Source organism: Electrophorus electricus, chromosome 25 (assembly GCF_013358815.1).
Source record: "Electrophorus electricus isolate fEleEle1 chromosome 25, fEleEle1.pri, whole genome shotgun sequence".
In the NCBI taxonomy this organism is placed as follows: Eukaryota; Metazoa; Chordata; class Actinopteri; order Gymnotiformes; family Gymnotidae; genus Electrophorus; species Electrophorus electricus.
In genome coordinates, this window is record NC_049559.1 from 5,368,947 (window position 1) to 5,391,525 (window position 22,579).

The following is a 22,579-nucleotide window of genomic DNA, read 5'->3' on the forward strand; positions in this document are numbered from 1 at the left end:
TGTTTGTTTCTAAAGAGCCGTATCCATCCATTAAAGTTGTTAGGTTTATGATGATTTTGTATTGATTTACACATATAACTTGTTTATATTTCTTGGTTCTTGGTTTAATTTGGTAAATAACATGGAAGATTATTAGACCAATCTGTAGCTACTACTCAGGTTTATATAATAGGTCTTAACACTGACCTTCTCAATAACAAGCTCCAAAAATCACATCCACCATGCTAGTGACATTCTGACCAGCCAACCTAGCCAGCCTGGGTAATCCTGAAATGACCTCGTACAGCCTGTAGTTAGGGCTGTGTCCATTGCACACATTACATTAGGGTTTTCGCAGGGTTGTGGAGTAAGCGCGCTCATCCTGAGTGACCTACTAAAATGCTTAGTCATTTTAAGAGGCCGCCCTGTGGCGGTGCACCTGAGGCCAGACCTCTTCATTTAGCCGTTTGCCCTGGTCCAATCTGTTAATCTGATTATGTTCACTGCTGGTTTGCCCTCCATAAAGCTTCACTCTCATTTATAGAAGAATGAACACACACACACAACCAAACACCTCGGTGAAAATGGCTGGTGCTAAAGAGAATGCATATTCCAGAAGAATTCTGCAGTACATGGAGGGTTTCTTGGTGTCAAAGGTAATGATTGAGTCTATTGCACTATATGCTTCTTTCAGTTAGACATGAATAGTCAAAGATACTCATAAATCATGCAGGATTATTCATTAATGTGGAAGTCATGGCTCATTCTAATTCTTCCATACCTGTATCATATGTACAATATGTACAGTTATTTGTGAAAATTTGTGCAGACAAACCTTTAGGCAGTTGTTTGTCTTACAGTGCATCTAATATTAAAAAAAATAATTTTGCCTAATATGAATTACACTGTACACCAGTACTCTCGCTCTCTCTCTCTCTCTCTCTCTCTCTATATATATATATATATATATATATATATATAGCTAAGGAACTCTCAGAAATAGCAGCAATCTTTTCTGTATTCAGACCCTCTTCACTGCATGTGAGCTGGGGGTATTTGACCACCTGGATGCCTCAGAGCACCCACTATCTGCCATGGCGGTAGCACAGGGCCTCAGCACCAGCAAGGATGGCATGGAGAGACTCCTCTCAGCATGTGTGGGACTGGAGCTCCTGACCACACAACCCAGTGCAGATGGACAAGGTACAGCAACCAACCAAATGCAGAAGCACTGATGGGGCATGGGTTAAATGGCATTTTAACCAACACACACACACACACACACACCATATTTATGGAAATATATAATCTAGTAGTTTCTGTTTTTGTTTAGCTACTTTTATTGTTTACATTTTTAGTTATTTATTGAAGAATGTTTAACAAGCTCCATTTGAATTGTATACATGTACAGTCCTCTACAGTAACACAGAAATGTCCACCATGTTTCTGACGAAGTCAAGTCCTCAGTCATTGTACCACTCAATTGAGTACAGCTCCAACACCATCTACCTCTGCTGGCATTACCTGAAAGATGCAGTCAGGTAGGAACCACTTGAAACCCTCTTTAACTGTGGAGCTCCTTGACTGAGTCAAGCACAAACATACAGTGAGAAAATAATGCTACTAGTGCCAATGAATATAACATTGTTTTTATACAGTACCACAAAAATATTATTTAAAAAATATTATTGAAAAATCTGCTTCTTGGCTACTAGGTGGCACCGCTGCTCAAGACATATTCTGCAGTGCAGAGGCAAGCTGTTTGGTTCAGGGTTCAGGTTCCTGCTAAGGTAACCAAAGCCAGGAAGGAGACGCCTGACGTGGTGTGGAGTGATGGTTGGCCATTGGTTTGAACAGATAGGAGGAGTCTCACACCTCCAAGCTCATACTGCTGTGTTGGCCCGGAAATTGGTTATTGATCCATTTAAAATAATATCTGTAAAGAGAATTTCAAGGACATTGCAAACATATATATGCGTATATTAAATTATTTTGTTAGCATAATTATTATTGTAACATCTTTAGATATTACAAATTGAAGAGAAGATCAAAGGAATTATAGATTAAAAAAAAAATCCAATCCAGTACACCTTTAATTGAAGCCTAAAGGCAGGTTCTGAATCCCGATAACACATTTATTAAATAAATGGCATCATCTCATGCAGCAAGACAGGCCAGACGCTCACGGGTCAAACAGTTTATTAACTTCACAGACAGTTTAGGAAATAATCCAGAAAAAAAGGTCCAAGAGGCAAACAAATCCACAAGGGCAAATCCAGAATCAGAGTATCTGAAAACATGGCAGTAAGACCAGGGGCAAACAGGAGTAATGCGGACTAGAAACGTAAACAGGTCAATACATAATTAAACAGAAGATAAACATACAACACTTCACAACGAGGACGTGAGTGAGCAGCATATATAAGTCAAATTGATTGATTTAGCTGTTTTTGCAGCTTTACAAATATATGGGTCTTGGTACTTAATGAGAAAGCCAGCGGCAAAAGGGGAAAGAGAATCTCCCTGGATGGGACTGAGGACGAAACCTTGAGAGGACCAAAACACAAGAGGGAACCCAACCAGCTAATAAACGATTCCTAATAAACGATTCCTAATAAACGATTCATTCTTTATTTAGTCCAAGTGGCCACTTCAGTGTACATGTCAGAGTCTCAGCTACTCTATTGGGTGTAGGGTGGCAAACTGTATCTGCATCCATTAGAGAAGATGGCGAGGCTGGATGGATAGGGCAGCATAGGTTCATTTATTGGTGGCGCTGGGGCATTTTTGGTGACATGTTAGATGGTTTGTCACCGATCAGCAGGTGTAATCCAGTGTTGGCATCATCTCTGCGGCAACACGCAAATGCAACAGTCAGTTGTCGTTAGACCTTCTAAACATGAACAATGCATCAACAGTCCATGCTGAGTAGATGTGACAGTGGTCAGCACACAGCTCTCTGTCTCGCCGAGACATCGCGTTCTATTCAGATTATCATCACAAACCCGAGTGGATGCATGAAGTGGCTGGACAACAGCGTCGGCACCTCAGATAATCAGCAAGCTCTACCACCAGGGCACCAGGCTCTGCACCTTTATCTACAGTTACCCCAAAAGCTTGAGTAAACATGTAAGTCTTTAGCCTGGATTTAAACACAGAGTGTGTCCAAGTCCCAAATAAAAGCCGGAAAGGTTGTTCTATAACTGACTGGCTTTATAGGAGAAGGCTCTACCCCGAGCTGTAATCTGCCTAATTCTAAGAATTATAATTCTAAGAACCAAGAGAAACCCTGCAGTTTGCAGTAGGGCCAGTGGCTTATCATGTACAATGAGTTCACTCACATTCTGTGGGGCCAGACCATTTCACGTTTTACATGCCAACAGGATAATTTTCTAGAGTCAATTCTACATTTAACTGAGAGTTGAGCTGCAAGAATAAGACTAATGTCAAATGTTCTATAGTCATGGCCAAATGTCTTGAGACTAGCAAAAATTTGGGTTTTCACAAAGTTTTCTGCTACAGTTTTTATGGTGGAAATTTGCATTAACTCTAGACTGTGAAGAATGATCAGATGAACTGCAATTAATTGCTAAGTCACTCCTTGCCTTGAAAATGAACTTAGTCACAAAAATTACTCCATTCTATCCACTGCATTTCAGCTCTGCCACAAAATGGCCTGCTAACATTTCAGTGATCTCGTAGCTCAAGAGAAAGTGTTAATGAGGACAAGAAGCTGATATCACTGTCGTGCTGATTAGATGAGCACGCTGGTTGCTTTAAAAGGGTGGTGGTGCTTGAAGTTTTCTTCTTGTTAACCATAGGTTACCGCCAAGGAAACACGTGCAGTCATCATTGCTTTGCATCAAAAGGGCTTCACAGAATTACTTTGACCTGAAGAGGCAGTAGACTAGCAGTAACACATCACCATGCCAGTTCATCACTCTGGAACCAATCTTTGACAGCAGAACTGTATAGATTTACATCTTAATTATAACACCACTATGAATGAAGAATTCATGTATGCATTCTATAAAAATGCATGTTTGCTTAAAATGTTTGGCTGCACCCTAAACTTCCCATTTGCTTTCATTACTAAGTACATTTCAGACTTCAGATTTTTTTAAGTACAGGGAAATGTGTCAAAGAGGGTTAAGGGCCCAACAGTGGCAACTTAGCAGTGGTGTGGCTTGAAATGGAAATCTTACCAGTCAAGTACTTAACCACTGAGCTACCACTGCCCCACCCAAGCTTGGGAGTACTTCATGAAGTTTGAGTATGCTGAACTCTCAAGATCAACCAGTAATTAGTAAACAGTAACTCACTGAATGCCTTCTTACAACAGTATATTCTAATAAGATATTTGGGAATATGGAGTAAATACTGTATAAATTCACCTCATATCTTAAAGATATACATGGAATATACATGTTTATGTACTTCTGAAAACATCAGCCTTCTGTGGAACTAGATCTGACTCGAGGATGCTCAAGTTTCACGTTCAAAGTATATTTATCCTCCATGATTTGCTCTCGTGTCTCTCCGTTTTCAGGGAGGGTAAGAACCAGTATGAGAAGGCTTTTGGAGTGAGCTCCAAGGATCTGTTTGAAGCTCTCTACAGGTGAGCTTCTCTTCTCTGAAGACGACGTTTTGTGTGTGTGTGTGTGTGCGCGTGCATAGACATTCTGAATATTCCCGCGGTGCATCTCGCTGCTCTCTATGCATCTGTCAGGTCAGAGCACAGTCGTCGCTCTGCCCTGCAACAGCTGTGAGGTCACACACAGGAGTAGCATTTCTGGGTCACGTTCTGGTGCACAGAAGCTGAAAACAGCATTTGGATATTCTGCTCAAAGACACTATGAGAAAAAGACCTCAGGGTACTATCACACCAGTCACTCTGGACAGAGCCGGCTGTTCTCAGAACAATGCGAAACACACACACACACACACACACACACACACACAACCCCCCCCCCCCCCCCCCCCTCATACATAGACACACTCTCTCTCTCTCTCTCCCTCAAATATATCCACACAGTTTCAATATCAGTGTCTGTTGCCTAAGGCGAGGAAGAATAATTCCACTTTCTAGAGGTTCATAAGAGGCTTAAAACTGGGACTGACTGCCTGTTGGACTAGAATATATTTTTCATGAGGTAACATGGAGAAAAAGTTAGACTTTGAAAAGTGGCATCTTAAGCAAAGGGTAAATGTGGTTTGTTAACATTTCTGTAGGAGAATTAGGACTAATACCATGTTTAAATTCTTCCTAAAATTACCAAATTACTTTTCAATAAAAATCAAATTTTCCACATCCTTTCAGACAGTTTCACCCAAAACTCAAGGGGGGGCGCACTGCTTGCTCTATGTTTTGTGAGATTATTCTGCCATAGAGGAATGTCAATCACTTCTGGGTCCAATGAAGCACCTTGTAGAAGGGACGTGAACATGCAGCCATGTATTAAGACCATCACTTGGTGTCAGCTCAGTAACTTAAGAGTATATATTTTCAAGTGAAGTAATGTACTGCTGAGCTGAACCATACATTAGCTGAGATAATACGTTTTACCACTTCACAGTCCTGTAAAGTCATGTAGATTGTCTGAAGACAGAGGTCAGCTGAAGAAACAACCAAATTCTTTGTAAAGCTGGAGTGGAGTGCATGTGTTTCGAACATGAACAAGTCACAATGTAATTAAAGAGATTTATGCCTCTTATAAATCAAGAAAGTGAAAGTCTGCAGATGTCGAAAAAAGAATTCGGTAGATGTGGCATAACTTGAGGCTTCGTCTGAGCTGTCTGCTGTTGTGATTGCAAAGACCAGCACTCCCTCCGGGGTTATGAGCCACAGCTGACTAATACATGGTAGCCCTCGGGGTCTTCTCTGATGTGAGAGGCTTGCCACTCAGGTGGTGGAACACCCTGGGCTAGATCGGGCTCCAGGACAGGCATCTGCACAGATGCCTTCCTGTCTGAATGTAAAAGCCACGCTCGGCATGATCTGGGGGACCAAAAACCCCTTTAGTGAATTCTGAAGAAAAACGAGCTGAAGAAATGGCGCTGTCTGTGCTGGTTGTATGTGGGCCATGCCCTCACAGTCCTGGGGTAAACTGAGATTCACTATGTTGTTTTGTGTTCTACAAAAAGTGAAGTGTGCTGGCTGTCACACATGGTATGTGTTGCAGGTCTGATGAAGAAATGGTGAAGTTCATGCAGCTTATGAACTCTGTGTGGAACATCTGTGGGAAGGATGTGCTTACTGCGTTCGACCTGTCTCCATTTAAGAGCATCTATGACCTCGGAGGTAGGCAGGTTCCTAATGAGTCTGATGTGTTTCCAGAGAACACAGAGGCACCCAAATAGCAAAAAATCCTTTAAACTGAGTTTTGGATTTAGAACAAATGGCTGTGTGTCGTCTTAAAAGCATTTGAATTTTCCATGTATTTACATTGCCTGGATTCACATGATGACAAAACACAATCAACCACTTCTAGTGGAAGCAAGTAACCATGGGATCCAAGTATCACATACTGCTAAACACACAGTACTAAACATATCCTAACACACAGTACTAAACACGTCTTTGCATGTCCTAAGCACTCTGACACAGCTTTCTATCAATAAACATGCAGTCCAACAGCCTACTACAGAGTGGAATTAGTTTTGTGCTGTTTGTCCCAGTGAGATCCAGTTTGTTGGCAGTAATGGGCTTTTCCTTCATACACTTATTCACAAATTTGCCCCAGAATATAGCGTTGACACTTGTGGCTCTTACTCCATTTGAGCACAAGAAGAAGAGCATTGATTCGTGCGTCCTGACTTGCAGACATCACCCATGTATGGGAGTGTCTTTTTAGGACAGGCACGCTGGGTCACCCTCAATGCTATCTGCCCCACCCCCATCCACAGCCCCACTGCTCAAAGGTCCTCCCAGTATGCACTGCTCCCGCACAGAGGAGGCCAGAGTGGCACATGCTCGCACAAGGCTTGACTCCGGGAGATTAGAACACGATCTCGTTAGTGTGAGATTTTCAGCTCCGATCCCTATTTAACTGCATAAAAGCAGGGGTAGAACCGGACACTGTAAAGCCAGCCCTGAGCAGCACGGTATTCACCTTATGTTGTGCCCTTGAGAGAGACGGAACTGGAGTGACAATGCTGGCAAGGATAGTGCATAACAACATATGAACACATGGTGGTGCTCCTGTGTTACTCCTGTTTAAGTACTGGCTGTATGAGAAGGTTGATAAACTCCCAGACAGCAGTTCAACTGGCTCTGAATATACTGTGCATAAGAAATAGAAGAATCATTGTTGCTTATTTTGGCTTTATATCTATGAATGTCATTGTAGACTAGTGATATGTAGCGTTCTATTATTCAGATAAAGTTCATCACCAGGTTTCATACATGTGTAAATGGCAGCTTCTAATTAAAGCACCTATTTAGGCTGACTATCTAGTGCCCTCCACTCTCTGATACCACGCTAATAGTACAGTTTTTACTTAACATATTCATATTTAATTGTGTCTATCACATTCAGACCTAATCCTAAAATAGTTGTGCAACTTGGCAGGTTTGTGTCAGTAAGTGGTGCTATAGATTAGTGTAAGGACTATTATGATAAACAAGGAATCACACATGATACATATGTAATATGTAACACAAGTGTCTTGACTCCAAGGAGGATCTGCAAAGAAAAACTTTTAAATCAATTAATCCACATAGTAATTACATAGTGTCAGCAATGATCAATCCAATTATAATTTGGTCATGTAGGAAATCTGAGATGAAACTAATTCTTAGCCATGGGTATGAGGTTTTGATCTTGGGGAGGAGACCGTGGCCAGTATATGGTGATATATGTTGATAACTGGAGTAATGCTCCATGATGCATAATGACAGGTTACACTGCTCCCTTTCTCTGACGGTGAACAGAAAGCTCCAGACACAGATTTATAAGAACAGCTTTACGTGTCGGTTGTGCAAGTACTGAACCGTGAGTCGGCTAGTTAAAGCTGGGGTTGAAGGTGAGGGACAAAAAAAGTCCACTAGATGGAGCTGTGGAGGTAGTCCCGGAGATGACTCAAACACATTCACGCGGACACACGCAGCTCGGCTCACCCTGCTGAGACAGACCCCTGAAGGTCGTGCCAGCCTATGTCTAATGTTGAGGAAGCACTGCGGATGTCCTCTACCTATCTCTTGCTCTCCCTCTCTCTGTTTGTCTTTGTTTTTCAGTGTTCCACCCCTCTTTCTATCTGCTCCCCTCTTCTGTGTGCCCCCCCCCCCCCATCCACGGAATTGCAGTCCTATACAAAGGTTAACACCAAACACTAGAGAGGCTTTATACTGAATGCATTCTGATTACTATATAATGAGGAGACAAATTACATTCCCATAAGGAAGTCAGTCATATTTTGTTTTATTAAATTATTAGCGGACTACACAATGGTGCAGTCCTAGCATAGTAGAACCTCGGCTGTAGAATATGTACGGCCGTTCATATTGAAACCCCAAGCGTGGAGACGCGTCTCGTGCTGACCGGTCGACATCTCTCTTCATGTCTTTTATGCACACACTGGGAAATATCGTGGATGTGACAGGTATAGGTAGTCACATGAGATTATAAACGACACTATTCACGTGATGGTGCCTTACAACAGCTCAAATATTAATCTCTTTTACTGAGACAATAAGACGCCGCATCTCTCGATTGTGCGAGAAGCGTGTGGCCCACGAGCCCCTAGCTGTCCCGCGGTTGGTCGGAAATGCAGCACAGACTCCCGTTTGAAACCTCTGCGGAGAATTAACTTTTTTTGCAGCTAGTTAAGAATGACATATTTCATAAACAGAAGAGGGAAACCTTCTGGGTAGAGGCCCATCAAATTGTTTTGTCACGCTAATTACAGAAATGGGAAGGCCAAAGAAGCTCCGGCGCCGTGACAGCCACTGAGATGCGCTGCTCACGCGCTGAGATGCGGCGCTCACGCGCTGAACGGAGACAACATCCACTTGTCCTCTTGTCAGTGCAGGACTTTTCTAGCGTCACTAATTCTCGGCAGAGGTGTGCCGCCCCGCCATAATAGCACTATAGCTCCCTTTTGTTTGACAAGGTGGGACTTCTTTTTCATCATTTATTTCTCACAGTGATTATATTGGGTATCACTTTAAGATTATGGAGCTGTGAGATTTTTGTAGATTACACTCTCAGGATTTCAATAAAAGTTTCATCTGGCAACTAATAATGAAGGGCAGTGTTCTGCACTGTTGTTCAGCAAAGAAAATTCTTGAAAGGAAGGCTCATCCTCCAAAGAGTGGAGGTTGGGGCGGACTACAAAAACAGCCACACCGCCTTAGATATCGCTGCTGTCATATTCGACAAGAGACTTTGTAGCAGGGTGCTGCCCTGTATATTTATGCCGTCACTAATTGTTCCTGGCCTAAATGCAATGCGGTAAGGGGCTAAAGTTTTGAGACGACTGGTCAGGCTGAAGTGGTGTTCTGGCATTGCAGTGTGTGTGTGTGTTTCTCATGTTGCAGTGGTGCTCTGGTGAAGCGCTCTGTGTGTGTGTGTGTGTGTTTCTCATGTTGCAGTGGTGCTCTGGTGAAGCACTCTGTGTGTGTGTGTGTGTGTGTGTGTTTCTCATGTTGCAGTGGTGCTCTGGTGAAGCGCTCTGTGTGTGTGTGTTTCTCATGTTGCAGTGGTGCTCTGGTGAAGCGCTCTGTGTGTGTGTGTGTGTGTGTGTGTGTGTTTCTCATGTTGCAGTGGTGCTCTGGTGAAGCGCTCTGTGTGTGTGTGTGTGTGTGTGTGTGTGTGTGTGTTTCTCATGTTGCAGTGGTGCTCTGGTGAAGCGCTCTGTGTGTGTGTTTTTCTCAGGCTGCAGTGGTGCTCTGGTGAAGCGCTCTGTGTGTGTGTGTGTGTGTGTTTCTCATGTTGCAGTGGTGCTCTGGTGAAGCGCTCTGTGTGTGTGTGTGTGTGTTTCTCATGTTGCAGTGGTGCTCTGGTGAAGCGCTCTGTGTGTGTGTGTGTGTGTGTGTGTGTGTGTTTCTCATGTTGCAGTGGTGCTCTGGTGAAGCGCTCTGTGTGTGTGTGTGTGTGTGTGTGTGTGTGTGTGTGTTTCTCATGTTGCAGTGGTGCTCTGGTGAAGCGCTCTGTGTGTGTGTTTTTCTCAGGCTGCAGTGGTGCTCTGGTGAAGCGCTCTGTGTGTGTGTGTGTGTGTGTGTTTTCTCATGTTGCAGTGGTGCTCTGGTGAAGCGCTCTGTGTGTGTGTGTGTGTGTTTCTCATGTTGCAGTGGTGCTCTGGTGAAGCGCTCTGTGTGTGTGTGTGTGTGTGTGTGTGTTTCTCATGTTGCAGTGGTGCTCTGGTGAAGCGCTCTGTGTGTGTTTCTCATGTTGCAGTGGTGCTCTGGTGAAGCGCTCTGTGTGTGTGTGTGTGTGTGTGTGTTTCTCATGTTGCAGTGGTGCTCTGGTGAAGCGCTCTGTGTGTGTGTGTGTTTTTCTCAGGCTGCAGTGGTGCTCTGGTGAAGCGCTCTGTGTGTGTGTTTGTGTTTCTCAGGCTGCAGTGGTGCTCTGGCGAAGCGCTCTGTGTGTGTGTGTGTGTGTGTGTGTGTGTGTGTGTGTGTTTCTCAGGCTGCAGTGGTGCTCTGGCGAAGCTGTGTGTCTCAGTCTACCCTGAGTGCACAGTAACCATTTTCGACCTCCCAAAGGTCACGGAAACATGCCGCAAGCACTTCCTGTCGGACGAGGACGTGAGGATCTCTCTCCATAAAGGTAGGAGTGTGTGGTGGGGGGTGGGGGAGTGACTCATCCTCCTATGGGGGAGGAGGTGTTGAGGGAGGAGACAAGCCTTCTGTTTTCTGCCAGTACTGAGCTCATGCTGCGATCAGTGTCATCACAAAGACAGCAAGGTTAAGATTTCTTCCCAGGCGTCATCCAAGGTTTCAGATTAGCTGGATGTCATTGACTGAAGGGATGAGCTTCAAGACTTGTGATATAACAAATAAAAGGTAAACAAAAAATGTATTTTAACATAGAAATTAAGAAGTAAAAATAATAAGTTTGCTTGGGTCACCCGTACCCTATCCATATCTCCTACTTGTTTCAGAATGTAGAGGAACCATTGATTTGTAAAATATGAAACACACCTATTAAAGACTTTAAGTCATCCAAGTTCCAGTTCACATTATTTTTAGGCAACAATTACACTTAATTACATGTTAATGCACAAGAAGTCTTTATGACTATGTGGGCTCGGGTTTTCAGTTGAGAGTGTGTGCTGTGTGTAGTTGGCTGCAGATTCTCACCAGTATATTAACTGGATGTTAGAGCATTGTGCAGTTTGTTGACTGGGTACGGAGGAAGGTGCTATACAAGTGTAACTTCATATCATATGCATATAATGTAAGTATGTGTATAATGTGTATATAACGTATACACTATATTGCCAAAAGTATTCGTCTGTTTGCCTTCATGTGCATATGAATTTGAGTGACATCCTAATCTTAATCCATAGGGTTTAATATAATGTCAGACCACCCTTTGTATCTATAACAACTTCAGATCCTCTGGGAAGGCTTTCCACAAGGTTTAGGAGTGTGTTTATGGGAATGTTTGACCAGAAGCACATTTGTGAGGTCAGACACTGGTGTTGGACGAGAAGGCCTGGCTCGCAGTCTCCACTCTAATTCATCCCAAAGGTGTTTTATCGGGTTGAGGACAGGACTCTGTGCAGACCAGTCAAGTTCTTCCACACCAAACGCGCTCATCCATGTCTTTATGGACCTTACTTTGTACACTGGTGCGTAGTCATGTTGGAACAGGAAGGGGCAATTCCCAAGCTATTCCCACAAAGTTGGGAGCATGAAATTGTCCAAAATCTCTTGGTATGCTGAAGCATTAACAGTTTCTTTCACTGGAACTAAGGGGCCAAGCCCAACTCACAACCCCCCCCCACCAAACTTAACGCTTGGCACAATACGGTCAGACAACTACCGTTCTCCTGGCAACCGCCAAACCCAGACTCGTCCATCGGATTGACAGATGAAGAAGCATGATGCGTCACTCCAGAGAAGATGTCTCTGCTGCTCTAGAGTCCAGTGGCCGCATGCTTTGCATTGCGCTTGGTGATGTAAGGCTTGGATGCAGCTGCTCGACCATGGAAACCAATTCCATGACGCTCTCTACCCGCTGTTCTTCGGCTAATCTGAAGGCCACATGAAGTTTGCAGGTCTGTAGTGATAGACTGCAGAAAGTCGGCGACCTCTGCGCACATTTTACGTGGCCTCCCACTTCCTGTCTGAGTTGCTGTCACTCCCAATTGTTTCCACTTTGTTATAATACTACTGACAGTTGACCGTGGAATATTTAGTAGTGAGGAAAATTCATGACTGGACTTGTTGCAAACAGTGGCATCATATCACGGTACCACGCTAGAATTCACTGAGCTCCTGAGAGCGATCCATTCTTTCACAAATGTTTGTAGAAGCCGTCTGCATGCCTAGGTGCTTGGTTTTATACACCTGTGGCCATGGAAGTGATTGGAACACCTGAATTCAATTATTTGGATGGGTGAGTGAATACCTTTGGCAATATATAACATCAATGAATGAGTGTCAGTGTGGGGTGATGCATACATCCATAAATATCTGAAAATATTTTCTTCTTAAGATTATCTATATTTGGTATAGTCTTGGTACAGAATGCTGTAATCTTTTAAAATCATTTCAAATCAAAATAAGCCTCACAAACAAACACATGGCAGCTCATTCCTTGCTTTACCCTTGGTGGCATTCAGGGAGAAAAACTAGAGACCTCAGCACTGTGAATACACATCTATGTTAGATCTATGCGTGTATGCCATTCTCACCTGCATTTAATTGGCAGAACAAACACCCTGTGAGCAGTGAGCCACTGTAAAGGGACGACCCTTTAGACAGAGAATCTGGATGAGCCCAAGGGCAACAGCTAACCTTTCAAATCAAACCAAATTTATTTATATAGCACTTTTTACAACAGATGTCAAAGCAGCTTTACAAATGTTCAAGTCCGAGCCTCTAGTGAGCAAGACAAGGGTGACAGTGGTGAGGAAAAAGGCCCTAGAATATGAGGAAGAAACCACAAAGGGGGGGGCATCCTCCTCTGGCCAAAAACTGAACTCTTTCAGGTGAAGAAGAGTGATTAATAATGGACAGGCAGGTATTCTTAGTTTTGTAAATTACACATTAATAATGAGCAATTGTGTTGGTTGCCTCATTAAGACTGAGAAGAATGAACTCTCTTGGAGCCAGGACTCACTGCTTATGAGTGGATGATTGGATCTTTCTGCGTTGGTGTGAGGATTAGGATGCATAAATGCGCACTCATGCTTGTGTGTTTGTGTGTGCGTGCATGTATGCACATACGCATGTGTGTTTCTATAGGAGACTTCTTTAAAGACACTCTTCCAGATGCTGATCTCTTTATCCTGGCGAGGATACTGCATGACTGGAAAGAGGAACGGTGTATACTTCTGCTGGACAAGGTTTACAAGTCATGCAAACCAGGTACACAAACTCACTCACTCACTCAATCACACACACTCACTCTCGCTCTCTCTCTCACTGAGACCCCCCCCCCCCCCACACACACTTACTTCTATAAACACACACACACATTCTTGTTGTGAGACATCAACATGCAGCTGATCTACTGACATGCACAAGTGTGTGTGTATGTTATTCTGGCACATCCAAATATGTGTTTGCCTGCTTATGTACAAAAATAAAAGTATATGTTGGTGTGCATTGAAACTTTTCTCAGTATTTCTCTCAGTGTTGGATGAGCAGACACACTACGTACCACACTATCCACTACACATCTGTCCCTGAGCCCATACACACTCACTCACTCACTCAAATACAGACATACACTCATACTGAGGAGCTAAGATCCATGATAGAGATTTAATCTCAAATCCACTATCATCTGGCAACCAGAGGGGTTATAAGCCCATGGTGATCCTCCTGAACAAAGACTTTGTGGATGGGGAACACAGCTATTGTGTTGAATGAGCTGCTTCTCCTCACTGGGCCATGAATTTACACACTCATTCTTCTCCCCCCATTGTGTTGGTTTAATTGTATCATCAATATCTCACTCTCTCTCTCTCTCTCTCTCTGTTCAGTAAGCTTTATTGGCATGACCATATTCATTTACAGTATTCCCAAAGCAGGATTACAGTAAAACAACATGAATGAGCCTTTGCAATGTTAAGGAAATTAAGAACTCTGTGTTAATGATAGAAATGGAAATAATAATAATGAAAAAATCCTGAATTTGGCAAGAAGGAACACGAAGTCAAGATGAGAAAGGCAAAGAAGTGAAAAGAATGGAAGATAAAAGCAGAGGAAATATTCGGTCTATTGACTGTCCCTCATGTTGTGTCTGGCAGATATGCACAATCATATCAGAATATTATGATCACCCCTGGAAAACACTACTTTTATGGGATGTTGTAGAGCCGCCGTAGCGAAGATGGACTTAACTGAGTGTCTCCCAATGTTATGACATTGGTGTTCCATGGGCCGTTGATGCCAGATTGGAATGACGACTTCGGTGAGTGGCAGAGAGGAATCGATGTGCCACAGTGAACAAACACAGGAGCAGCGAGTAAAGTGTCAGGGATCACCACTGAGTGAACAGTGTTGTGTCTGGGTCTGCGAAGTCACCAATGTTAAGGCGCCAACTTTAACCAAGGTTCATTGTTAACGTTACCTCCAGTTTGCATGGGAGTACCGTAATTGGACACTGGAGGATTGGAGAAATGCTGCCTTCTTAGACAAATCCAGGTTCATGCTGGATAAAGTGGATGAACAGTGGTGTACATGCCCACAAAAGCATGGGAACTGCCTCCAAGAGACAACTGTGGGCCAAATGCAGGCTGTGTTAGTGGCAGCGTACATGTCTGGGGGACGTTTTCATGACATGATCTTGGACCACTAACACCGCAGCATGAGTCTCTGAAGCCAACAGGTATTTGGCAATCCTATCGGCTCATGTGTACCCATACATGTTGATGTTCTATCCTGATGGTAATGGTGCCTAGCAACAGGATAACAGCCCACCTCACGGCGCAAGAGTGGTGCATGTGTGGTTTCAGAAACATGACTTTGGTGTCCTTCCCTGGCCTAATAACTAGCCTGATCTCAATCCAGTGGTGCACATCTGGGAACACTTGGATTGCCAAGTTCACCATGCTGACCTACAACAATAAAATCTATAGGACCTCAGTGCTCTGCTGCAGTTAGAAGGGAGACGGGTGCCTCTGGATACCTGCGTCACCTAATACAGTGCATGCAACGATGTCTCGCTAGTCTCATCCAAACCAAGGGTGGCTATTCCCACTATTAGGTAGATGGTCACAATATTCTGATATGACTATGCATATGACCCAGATACAGTGCCGCTTTCTTCCTTTTCTCTTAATAGGATGGGAAGTTTGTGAATATCATCTCGAATTATGTGGCATAACTTCAGCATGTTTGATCAAGTATTTCAGTGAGAAAGTACAGTTCCATGCTGGCCACCCATTTCTTATATTGGCCAGGCTGTGTTCACTGAGTCTGTACTTTGTCAATGTGCTTCTGTCTTTAATATCATCATTGTTAGCAGATAGTCTGCTACAGTGTATGGTCATATTCGGGCCAGATAGCACTGCTCCAGCAGGTCCAGGGCCCAGATCTGGCAGTACTGCTACAGCCCCTGTTCAGTGTGGGACAGCGGATGAGGTCATCTGCATAGAGCAGAAATTTGATTTCTGAGTCGTGTAGAGTGAGACCAGGTGCTGCACAGCATCCTAAAATCGTGGCCAGTTCGTTGATATGAAATGTTGAATAATGTTGGGCTTAAGCAGCAGCCTGGCCTCACTCTGCACTCCTGAGAAAAGAACACGGTCCTTTTGTTGCCAATCTTTATACCACATCTATAGTTTGTGTATATGGATTAATGAATGTCATATTCTTTACCCCCTACATGGATTTCCAGTAATTTTTAGAACAGACCATTGTGCCAAGCTGTCAAAGGTCTATGAAACTTGTTTTAATTTTGTTTTTATTTTGGCTAACATGTAAATCAGTTAGGGTGTGTAAGGTGTTGATATGATCTGATGCGTGGTGATTTGGTATGAATACAATCTGACTTTTGCTCAAGACACTGTGCTTCATAAGGAAGTCTATACGTCTTGAATTAAACAATACTACAGAGCGCTGTGTGTTAGCCACGTGTCATTGTTTTGAATAGCCAACTGGTGTGATTTAGATTTATTAAGAGTGTTCCAGAGTTCACAAAAACTATTTGTAATTATGGACTCCTCACTTGGTGCCAGTTGTACTTGTGTGTATTGTGCTTTTTGGATTCTGAGTGTACGTTTGTACGGTCTCAGTTTTACACAATACTGAAGGCATTCAACTGCATTATTTGGGTTTGATAATTTCCTTAATTCTTTCCAGATTTTAACATTCTCTGTCAAACCACTTGTTTATTTGTTTATTTGTTTTTTTGGGGGGGGGGGTGTTCCTTGATAGTTTTATCTTACATAATTGAGCAGTGGTAGTAAATATTTGATTTGTGTTCTTGACTTGCCTTCATTACTGTAAGTGTATGTGGTCTCCAGAAAGGTATTTCTGGAACTCTTCTGTACTGTTTTTGGCTGGTCTGTACAATCTCCTGATGTTGTCCAGCTCACTGTTAGTCTCTGTCCTTTCAGTGAACACAATAATTTGGTTGACGGCGGGATTAGAGGAGAGAATGCACTGACAGAGAGGCTCCAAATCTCTTATTTAATCCACTCTGCTATTTCCATGAGATGAGCAAAAGGTGCATCTCCCCAAAGAGTCCCCTCATAACCTATCACTGAAGATTATTGTTTATAGCACTTATCATTGTTTAAGATAGACCTTATATATTTTGCACTTCTAGGTATCAGCATTCATCCCTGTATTCTACAGAATTCTAGTTCATTGTATGTTTAATTCTAATCTACTGTACTTGGATATATTCTATGAGTAAATGACAAAGCACTTTTGTAAGTTGCTCTGGATAACAGTGTCTGCTAAATGCCGTGAATGTAAATGTAAATGCCGTGCTTCTCCTGGTAGTCCCGAGTCCTGGAGAGAGGTTGGCAAGTCGCACCAATAAGTCTTTGCCACATCTGAGCAGATAATAACCTGGACATCAGGGGGAACCCTTGACAGAGCATCTGGGACAACATTGGTGCACCCTTTCCTATAATGAACCCTGAAGCCAAAGGCTTGGGGCCTCAGTGTTCACCTAGTAAAAACCGCACTCAACCCAACATCACTGGCATCTTTCTGTACATGGTGTTCGAGATCTCTTCAAGGCTGAGCTAGAACTGGGGAGGACTGAAGGGCCTCTCTGAACTTCATGAAAGCGTGTTGGCACTCCTCTGTCCACTCCCAGCATGTGTTCTTTTTCTTCAGCTGGATTAGTGGAGCTGAAATCTCTGCTAGGTAAGGGATAAACTTGTGGTACCAGCCTACCAGATTCTCTGCAGACTCTTAATATCCATAGGTGGTGGATATTCACATCACTCTTAACTTTTCTGGGTCTGCTTCTACCCCTTGATCTGATACCACATGGCCCACGAACGTAAGGTGGGTCTGGAAGAGGTGACATGGCATTGGGTAGGTATCCAGGCATGTTTTGGCATGCAGACCATGGTAATCTACACAAAAATGGTAGGACCTATCTGGTTTAGGCACTAAGACCACAGGAGCCTCCCAGGAAGAGGAGGGTAGGTCTAGTATTTTCTCTGCCAACATCTTTTGGACATGGTTCTTGATCACTTCCTGCTTTTGGGAGGAGATCCAGTATACTCGTCACCTGACTGGCACCTCATCAGTAGTGTAGCTTCGATGTTGCACAATCTTAGCAGAACCTAAACTCTCTGTCCATACGGTAGACAACTTCTGCAGCAGCGGTCTAGTGGTTCTGATAGAGTGCTGAGGGTTGCTCCTTCATAACAGCCATATAAAAGTTGGTGCCGTCCCCCTTTAGTGAAGATGTTTTCTTATAATGAAACTCATGTACTTTACTGTTGGATATTATTTACTTGTTGTGATAATGTTGGAGGGTGAGCTTGCTAACCACTAGAAAATCTAGCCCCAGCAGAAGAGGCATATGCAGGTTGTTGTCCCTGAGGACATATAGAGGACATATATCTCCATCTTATTTTGAGGTGTCATGAAGACTGAGAAACAATAGAGCCTTCCCGAGGGCTTGGCTCTCCTGCCCATAAACCCTCACAAAAGGCTGGTGGTCACAGCATTGGAGATCTTCATCCCTGGCTATACGTTTCTATAGACTCTCTTGTATGAGGGTGAAGGTGCTTCCAGTATCCAGCACGGTGTCACAAGCAAAGCCCCTGATCTGTACAGGAACCACAAGAAGAGAAGGCTCAGCATGCATAGATGCAATCTCAACCTCTCTGCTGTTCCCATCCCAACCTTTTTTTTGTGTGGTTTCTTGGAGGCTTGGCAGTCACCACTGCTTGCATTTTGGACTCTGTTCCAGTACTTTTTAGAGGACACCGTCTTTCTCTACCAGGAAGCTCGACTTCACTAGTTGGTCCATAGTGGTTACTACTTCCCTTAACCCACTAGCAAGATGAGGATTACAGGCATTTAAAATCCTCCTGACCATCTCCTCCACTGCCATCTCAGGTTGCCACTTCTGGCACAAAGCCCTATAGTCATAAGCGAAGTCTCGGAGGCGTTGGTTCCTCAGGAAGAAAAGCTTCTAAGAATGCAGTCTTGAACATCGCCCAGTCCTTTATCTTGGCTCCGGATGCTAACCACCAACTCCGAGCAGGCCCAAGGAGAAGAGAATTCAGTGTGACAAACAGCTCAGGGTCACTCAGGGGTCTTAGGGTTAATTTTTTTTTTTTTCTTCACATTGCTCTCTAAAGTTTGTGACACTGTTAGTGCTGGTTGTCTGTCCAAACCTAGGGAAATCCATCCGAATAGAAGGAGAGGAAGGAGCACTCATAGGGAAGGCACTCATCCCACTGTGGAACGCTCTCGCTGTGGGAGCGGATGATGCGGTCGGTTTCCATGTGCGGCAGATGCTTTGTCAGATGTTCTCTCTCATCTGCCCCTCCCACACCTGATCTCTACAGTGTAGGCGGTCAACAATCACATGGTCAAAATGACTGAACCTCTCACCTATGTATGTCTTGATATCCTCCGCTAATCTCTCCATGGAAGACTTCAACCTATCTTCTCTTACAAGGGAAGAGTCAGCTACATCTTTCAGCAGAACTTCCACAGTGTCCATTCTTTCCTCAAGATTTATGAGATCTTCCTCCAACATTCCTCCTTACAATTATAAAACCGAGCGAAACGGAAACAAACACAAACAGTTACAAAATACAACTCAAAGAAAAACTTAACGGCTGGCCCCAAAGTGCGTCACTACCATTATAAAAGGCGTTATTCAATCCCCGTACGGGATACCCCCATCAGGACTCTCACAAACACAAACAAAGACAGGGTGGTGCGACTAACACCAGCGCTGTAATATTTTCAAACGAACTAACGTTGAAATGTAGGATAACCTTCCCCTCAACATGTGTATACAATAACACACCTTACAAGTAGTAATATTATACAAATGTACCCACCACAATATCATACATCAGGTCATCCAACACAACCGCTTTGGCAGCAGTAAAGGCGCTCCTAACAGGGAAGGAGTGAGCACGGTAAACCAGATGGAGACTCGGCAGTCTCTCTACCACTTTACAGTTTTGTCCACGGTCAATAATACCCCTGGACAAGAGAGGGGAAAAAAATCCTATCCCTTCAGGTGTATTTCAACTGTATGAAAGTGGAGGGAGAAGATGGGAACTTTTCCCAAGTGAAGTCCCACGACCTGCTGCTTCCGTGTGTTCAAATAAAACCCCTGTTTCATTGCTAGTCCATTCAGGATCATCCTGCCCATTGGGTGATCAGTCCCAACTACTCACATCTGCCCCGGAGGGGATGAGCCTTGAACCCGTGCGCACCCTCTCCTCACGGGCTATGCACTCAACCGACAACACCGGTACAAAAAACAAAAAGGAAAAAGGTTGATACACATGTACACATTATTGATCATATGTGATCGTTACAACAGTGCCAGAGTTTTTGTTGTTGTGTTGAAAATCCTTCTTCAGAACTATTAATCCCAAGGCTGAAGGGTTCAGGCCTTGGACATTCCACATGCTAATCAACAGAGAAGCCACGTGTTATAGTGCTTTTGTTTAAAATTAGATAAACCAGGAAAACTAAAACTATACTAAATCAGTGAACTGTCTGTTGTACGTGAATGTAAAGATGTTTTGTAAGGTAAGCTAGTGTTAATATTCTTCAGAAAAGTATTTAATAAGTGTTCAGGGCTCAGTGTGTTTTTTAGTTATATGCCTATTCTACAATAAGGGCAAAGGGATGTAGTTTTCTTTTCTTTTTCTTTTTTTGGGGGGGGGGTGTTTGTTTTTTGTTATGTCAGTTTTGTATAGATGTACTGCCATAGTTGTTTGATTTCACTGCAATATTTAGATTTTCACCTCAGTAGTTCGATTTCATCTCAGTATAATTCGGTGGTGTTCTCAGAATAGCTGCGCTGCTGCTGTGTGGCAGGCCCTGGTACAGAGATGCAGTGGGGTGTGGTCCTGAAGCAACAGCACTGATCTGGGGGTGTGTCCAGGCTGCTATGGGTCGGGTCCTGGGGGAGAGCTGCTGCTCTGGAGGTATAGCCAGATTGGTCAAGCTGGTGTGATATAGAAGGTTGGTTCAATTGGTGAAGTGATGTATGCTGGTTGGGGTTGACTTCTTATTGGGTCTTTGTATTGGAGCAGGTTCTCTACATTCCTCTTTAGCTGCTGCAGTGACTCCTTTAGCTGGTTTTTGATGTGTTCCAGTTGGTCCCTGAGATACAATGTGTCTTTGCTGATGGTGAGAATGGTCTGGATGTGCTTCCTCAATTCTACAAGCTCGAGGTAGAGGCTGGTAGAGGCTGTCTCTGATGTGTGCTACAGTGGAGTGGAAGCGAGGGCTTGAGTGAGCGGCAGTGGCATCTGAGGGAGACCCGTCTTCTACAGTGAAGTCTGAGGGAGACCCATCTTCTACAGTGAAGTCTGAGGGAGACCCGTCTTCTACAGTGGCGTCCGAGGGAGACCCGTCTTCTACAGTGGCGTCCGAGGGAGACCCGTCTTCTACAGTGGCGTCCAAGGGAGACCCGTCTTCTACAGTGGCGTCTGAGAGAAACTTGTCTTCTATTTTTTTAAGCCGGAGAAAAGCTCCTTCTTTTCTTCAGTGTAGTTTCACTCCCTTGCACCATCACTGTACTGTTTTGGTAGAGGTTAGTTAGAAATCTGCTTTCTGGCTCTTCCTCACAGTCCTCAAAATGTTTATTTGACAGCCCTTGCAGATCCGTCATTTCCCAATGCATTCAAAGTGTTTGCATACCGAATGCCGTGCAGTAGTGTTATCTGTGTGGAAGAGCACACTGGTGATGCATTTTTTCCCTTAATAAGACTGCAGTCTTTGAACAATGTCTCTGAGTTTTCTCTTTGTTTTTTGGTTTTTTTGCATTGCTGTCTCACATTGAATTTGTGCAGGGAACTCAAAGGGGGCAGAACAAGTGGCTACTGCTGCTGAGGAAGCTGCCTTGGTGATATAATGTTTAATGACGCCATGGTGGTGTGTGTGTGTGTGTGTGTGTGTGTGTGTGTGTGTGTGTGTGTGTGTGTGTGTGTGTGTGTGTGTATATGTGTGTGTGGGTGTGTGGGTGTGTGTGTGTAGGCGGTGGTGTGCTGTTGGTAGAGGCTCTTCTCTCTGAAGACAACAGCGGCCCCGTAACTGCTCAGCTCTACTCCCTCAACATGCTGGTTCAGACAGAAGGGCGGGAGCGTAAGGGTTCGGAGTACACCCGCCTCCTCTCCGCCGCCGGCTTCTCCTCCGTCCACATCCACAGTGCTGGCCACATCTACAGCGTCATACTGGCTCTGAAGGGCTGACTCCAGCTGAGCATGCCCTGGTGCCCAGCTCCTCTCTCCTCATGAACCAATCAGACTGCGTGTGAAGGCGGAGGTGAAGGTGGCCATGGCAGACATCTTGCTTCACATGGAGCCTCATAGACTTTGAGGAGAGGGCAGAGCTCTAACCACTGTAGCCAGATCAGTACCGCTGCCCTATGAAACATGTCAGTCTTGCTGCGCCTCCGCTAACATTTTGTCTGGCTTTCCTCAAGGGAGGAGGGATTGAATTAAATGTAGAGTAAATAAAATAAAAGTTTTGCTGAAGAAGATTTATTTATAGCGATGGTTTAACTGATGATTTTCTTATTTCCTTATCCATTCTACACCACGTGAACTCTGTGCTGCAATTACAGATTATAAATTCCTCATGACACCATGGACATTTGCATGATCTTAAGATGGTACATTCAGTGTCAACCCCTGCTTCTTAATATAATGAACAGAGTGCATACCTGTCCATGGCTGTTCAGCTCTTTCGGTGTAATCTTAGGCCACTGTTACAAAATGGACCCAGCCTATATAGGGATGG

The 22,579-nt window shown here is 43.9% G+C and overlaps 1 protein-coding gene across 1 annotated transcript; it reads left to right on the forward strand.

The window, feature by feature from the left end:
- The first annotated feature begins 563 nt into the window (after positions 1-563).
- Positions 564-22,193, forward strand: asmt (acetylserotonin O-methyltransferase). The gene is made up of 8 exons (XM_027025075.2): positions 564-635; positions 1,005-1,182; positions 1,391-1,520; positions 4,529-4,597; positions 6,162-6,280; positions 10,608-10,748; positions 13,397-13,519; positions 21,815-22,193. Exons 1-8 carry the CDS (start codon positions 564-566, stop codon positions 22,027-22,029), a joined length of 1,047 nt encoding a protein of 348 aa, XP_026880876.2. The 3' UTR covers positions 22,030-22,193.
- Positions 22,194-22,579: the final 386 nt, after the last annotated feature.

Bases quoted from the DNA above. Each gene is read 5' to 3' on its own strand.
- asmt (XM_027025075.2), top strand. From the start codon at position 564: ATGGCTGGTGCTAAAGAGAATGCATATTCCAGAAGAATTCTGCAGTAC. The intron at 4,598-6,161 runs GTGAGCTTCTCT...TATGTGTTGCAG, and splicing joins CTGTTTGAAGCTCTCTACAG to GTCTGATGAAGAAATGGTGA. The intron at 6,281-10,607 runs GTAGGCAGGTTC...TGTGTTTCTCAG, and splicing joins GAGCATCTATGACCTCGGAG to GCTGCAGTGGTGCTCTGGCG.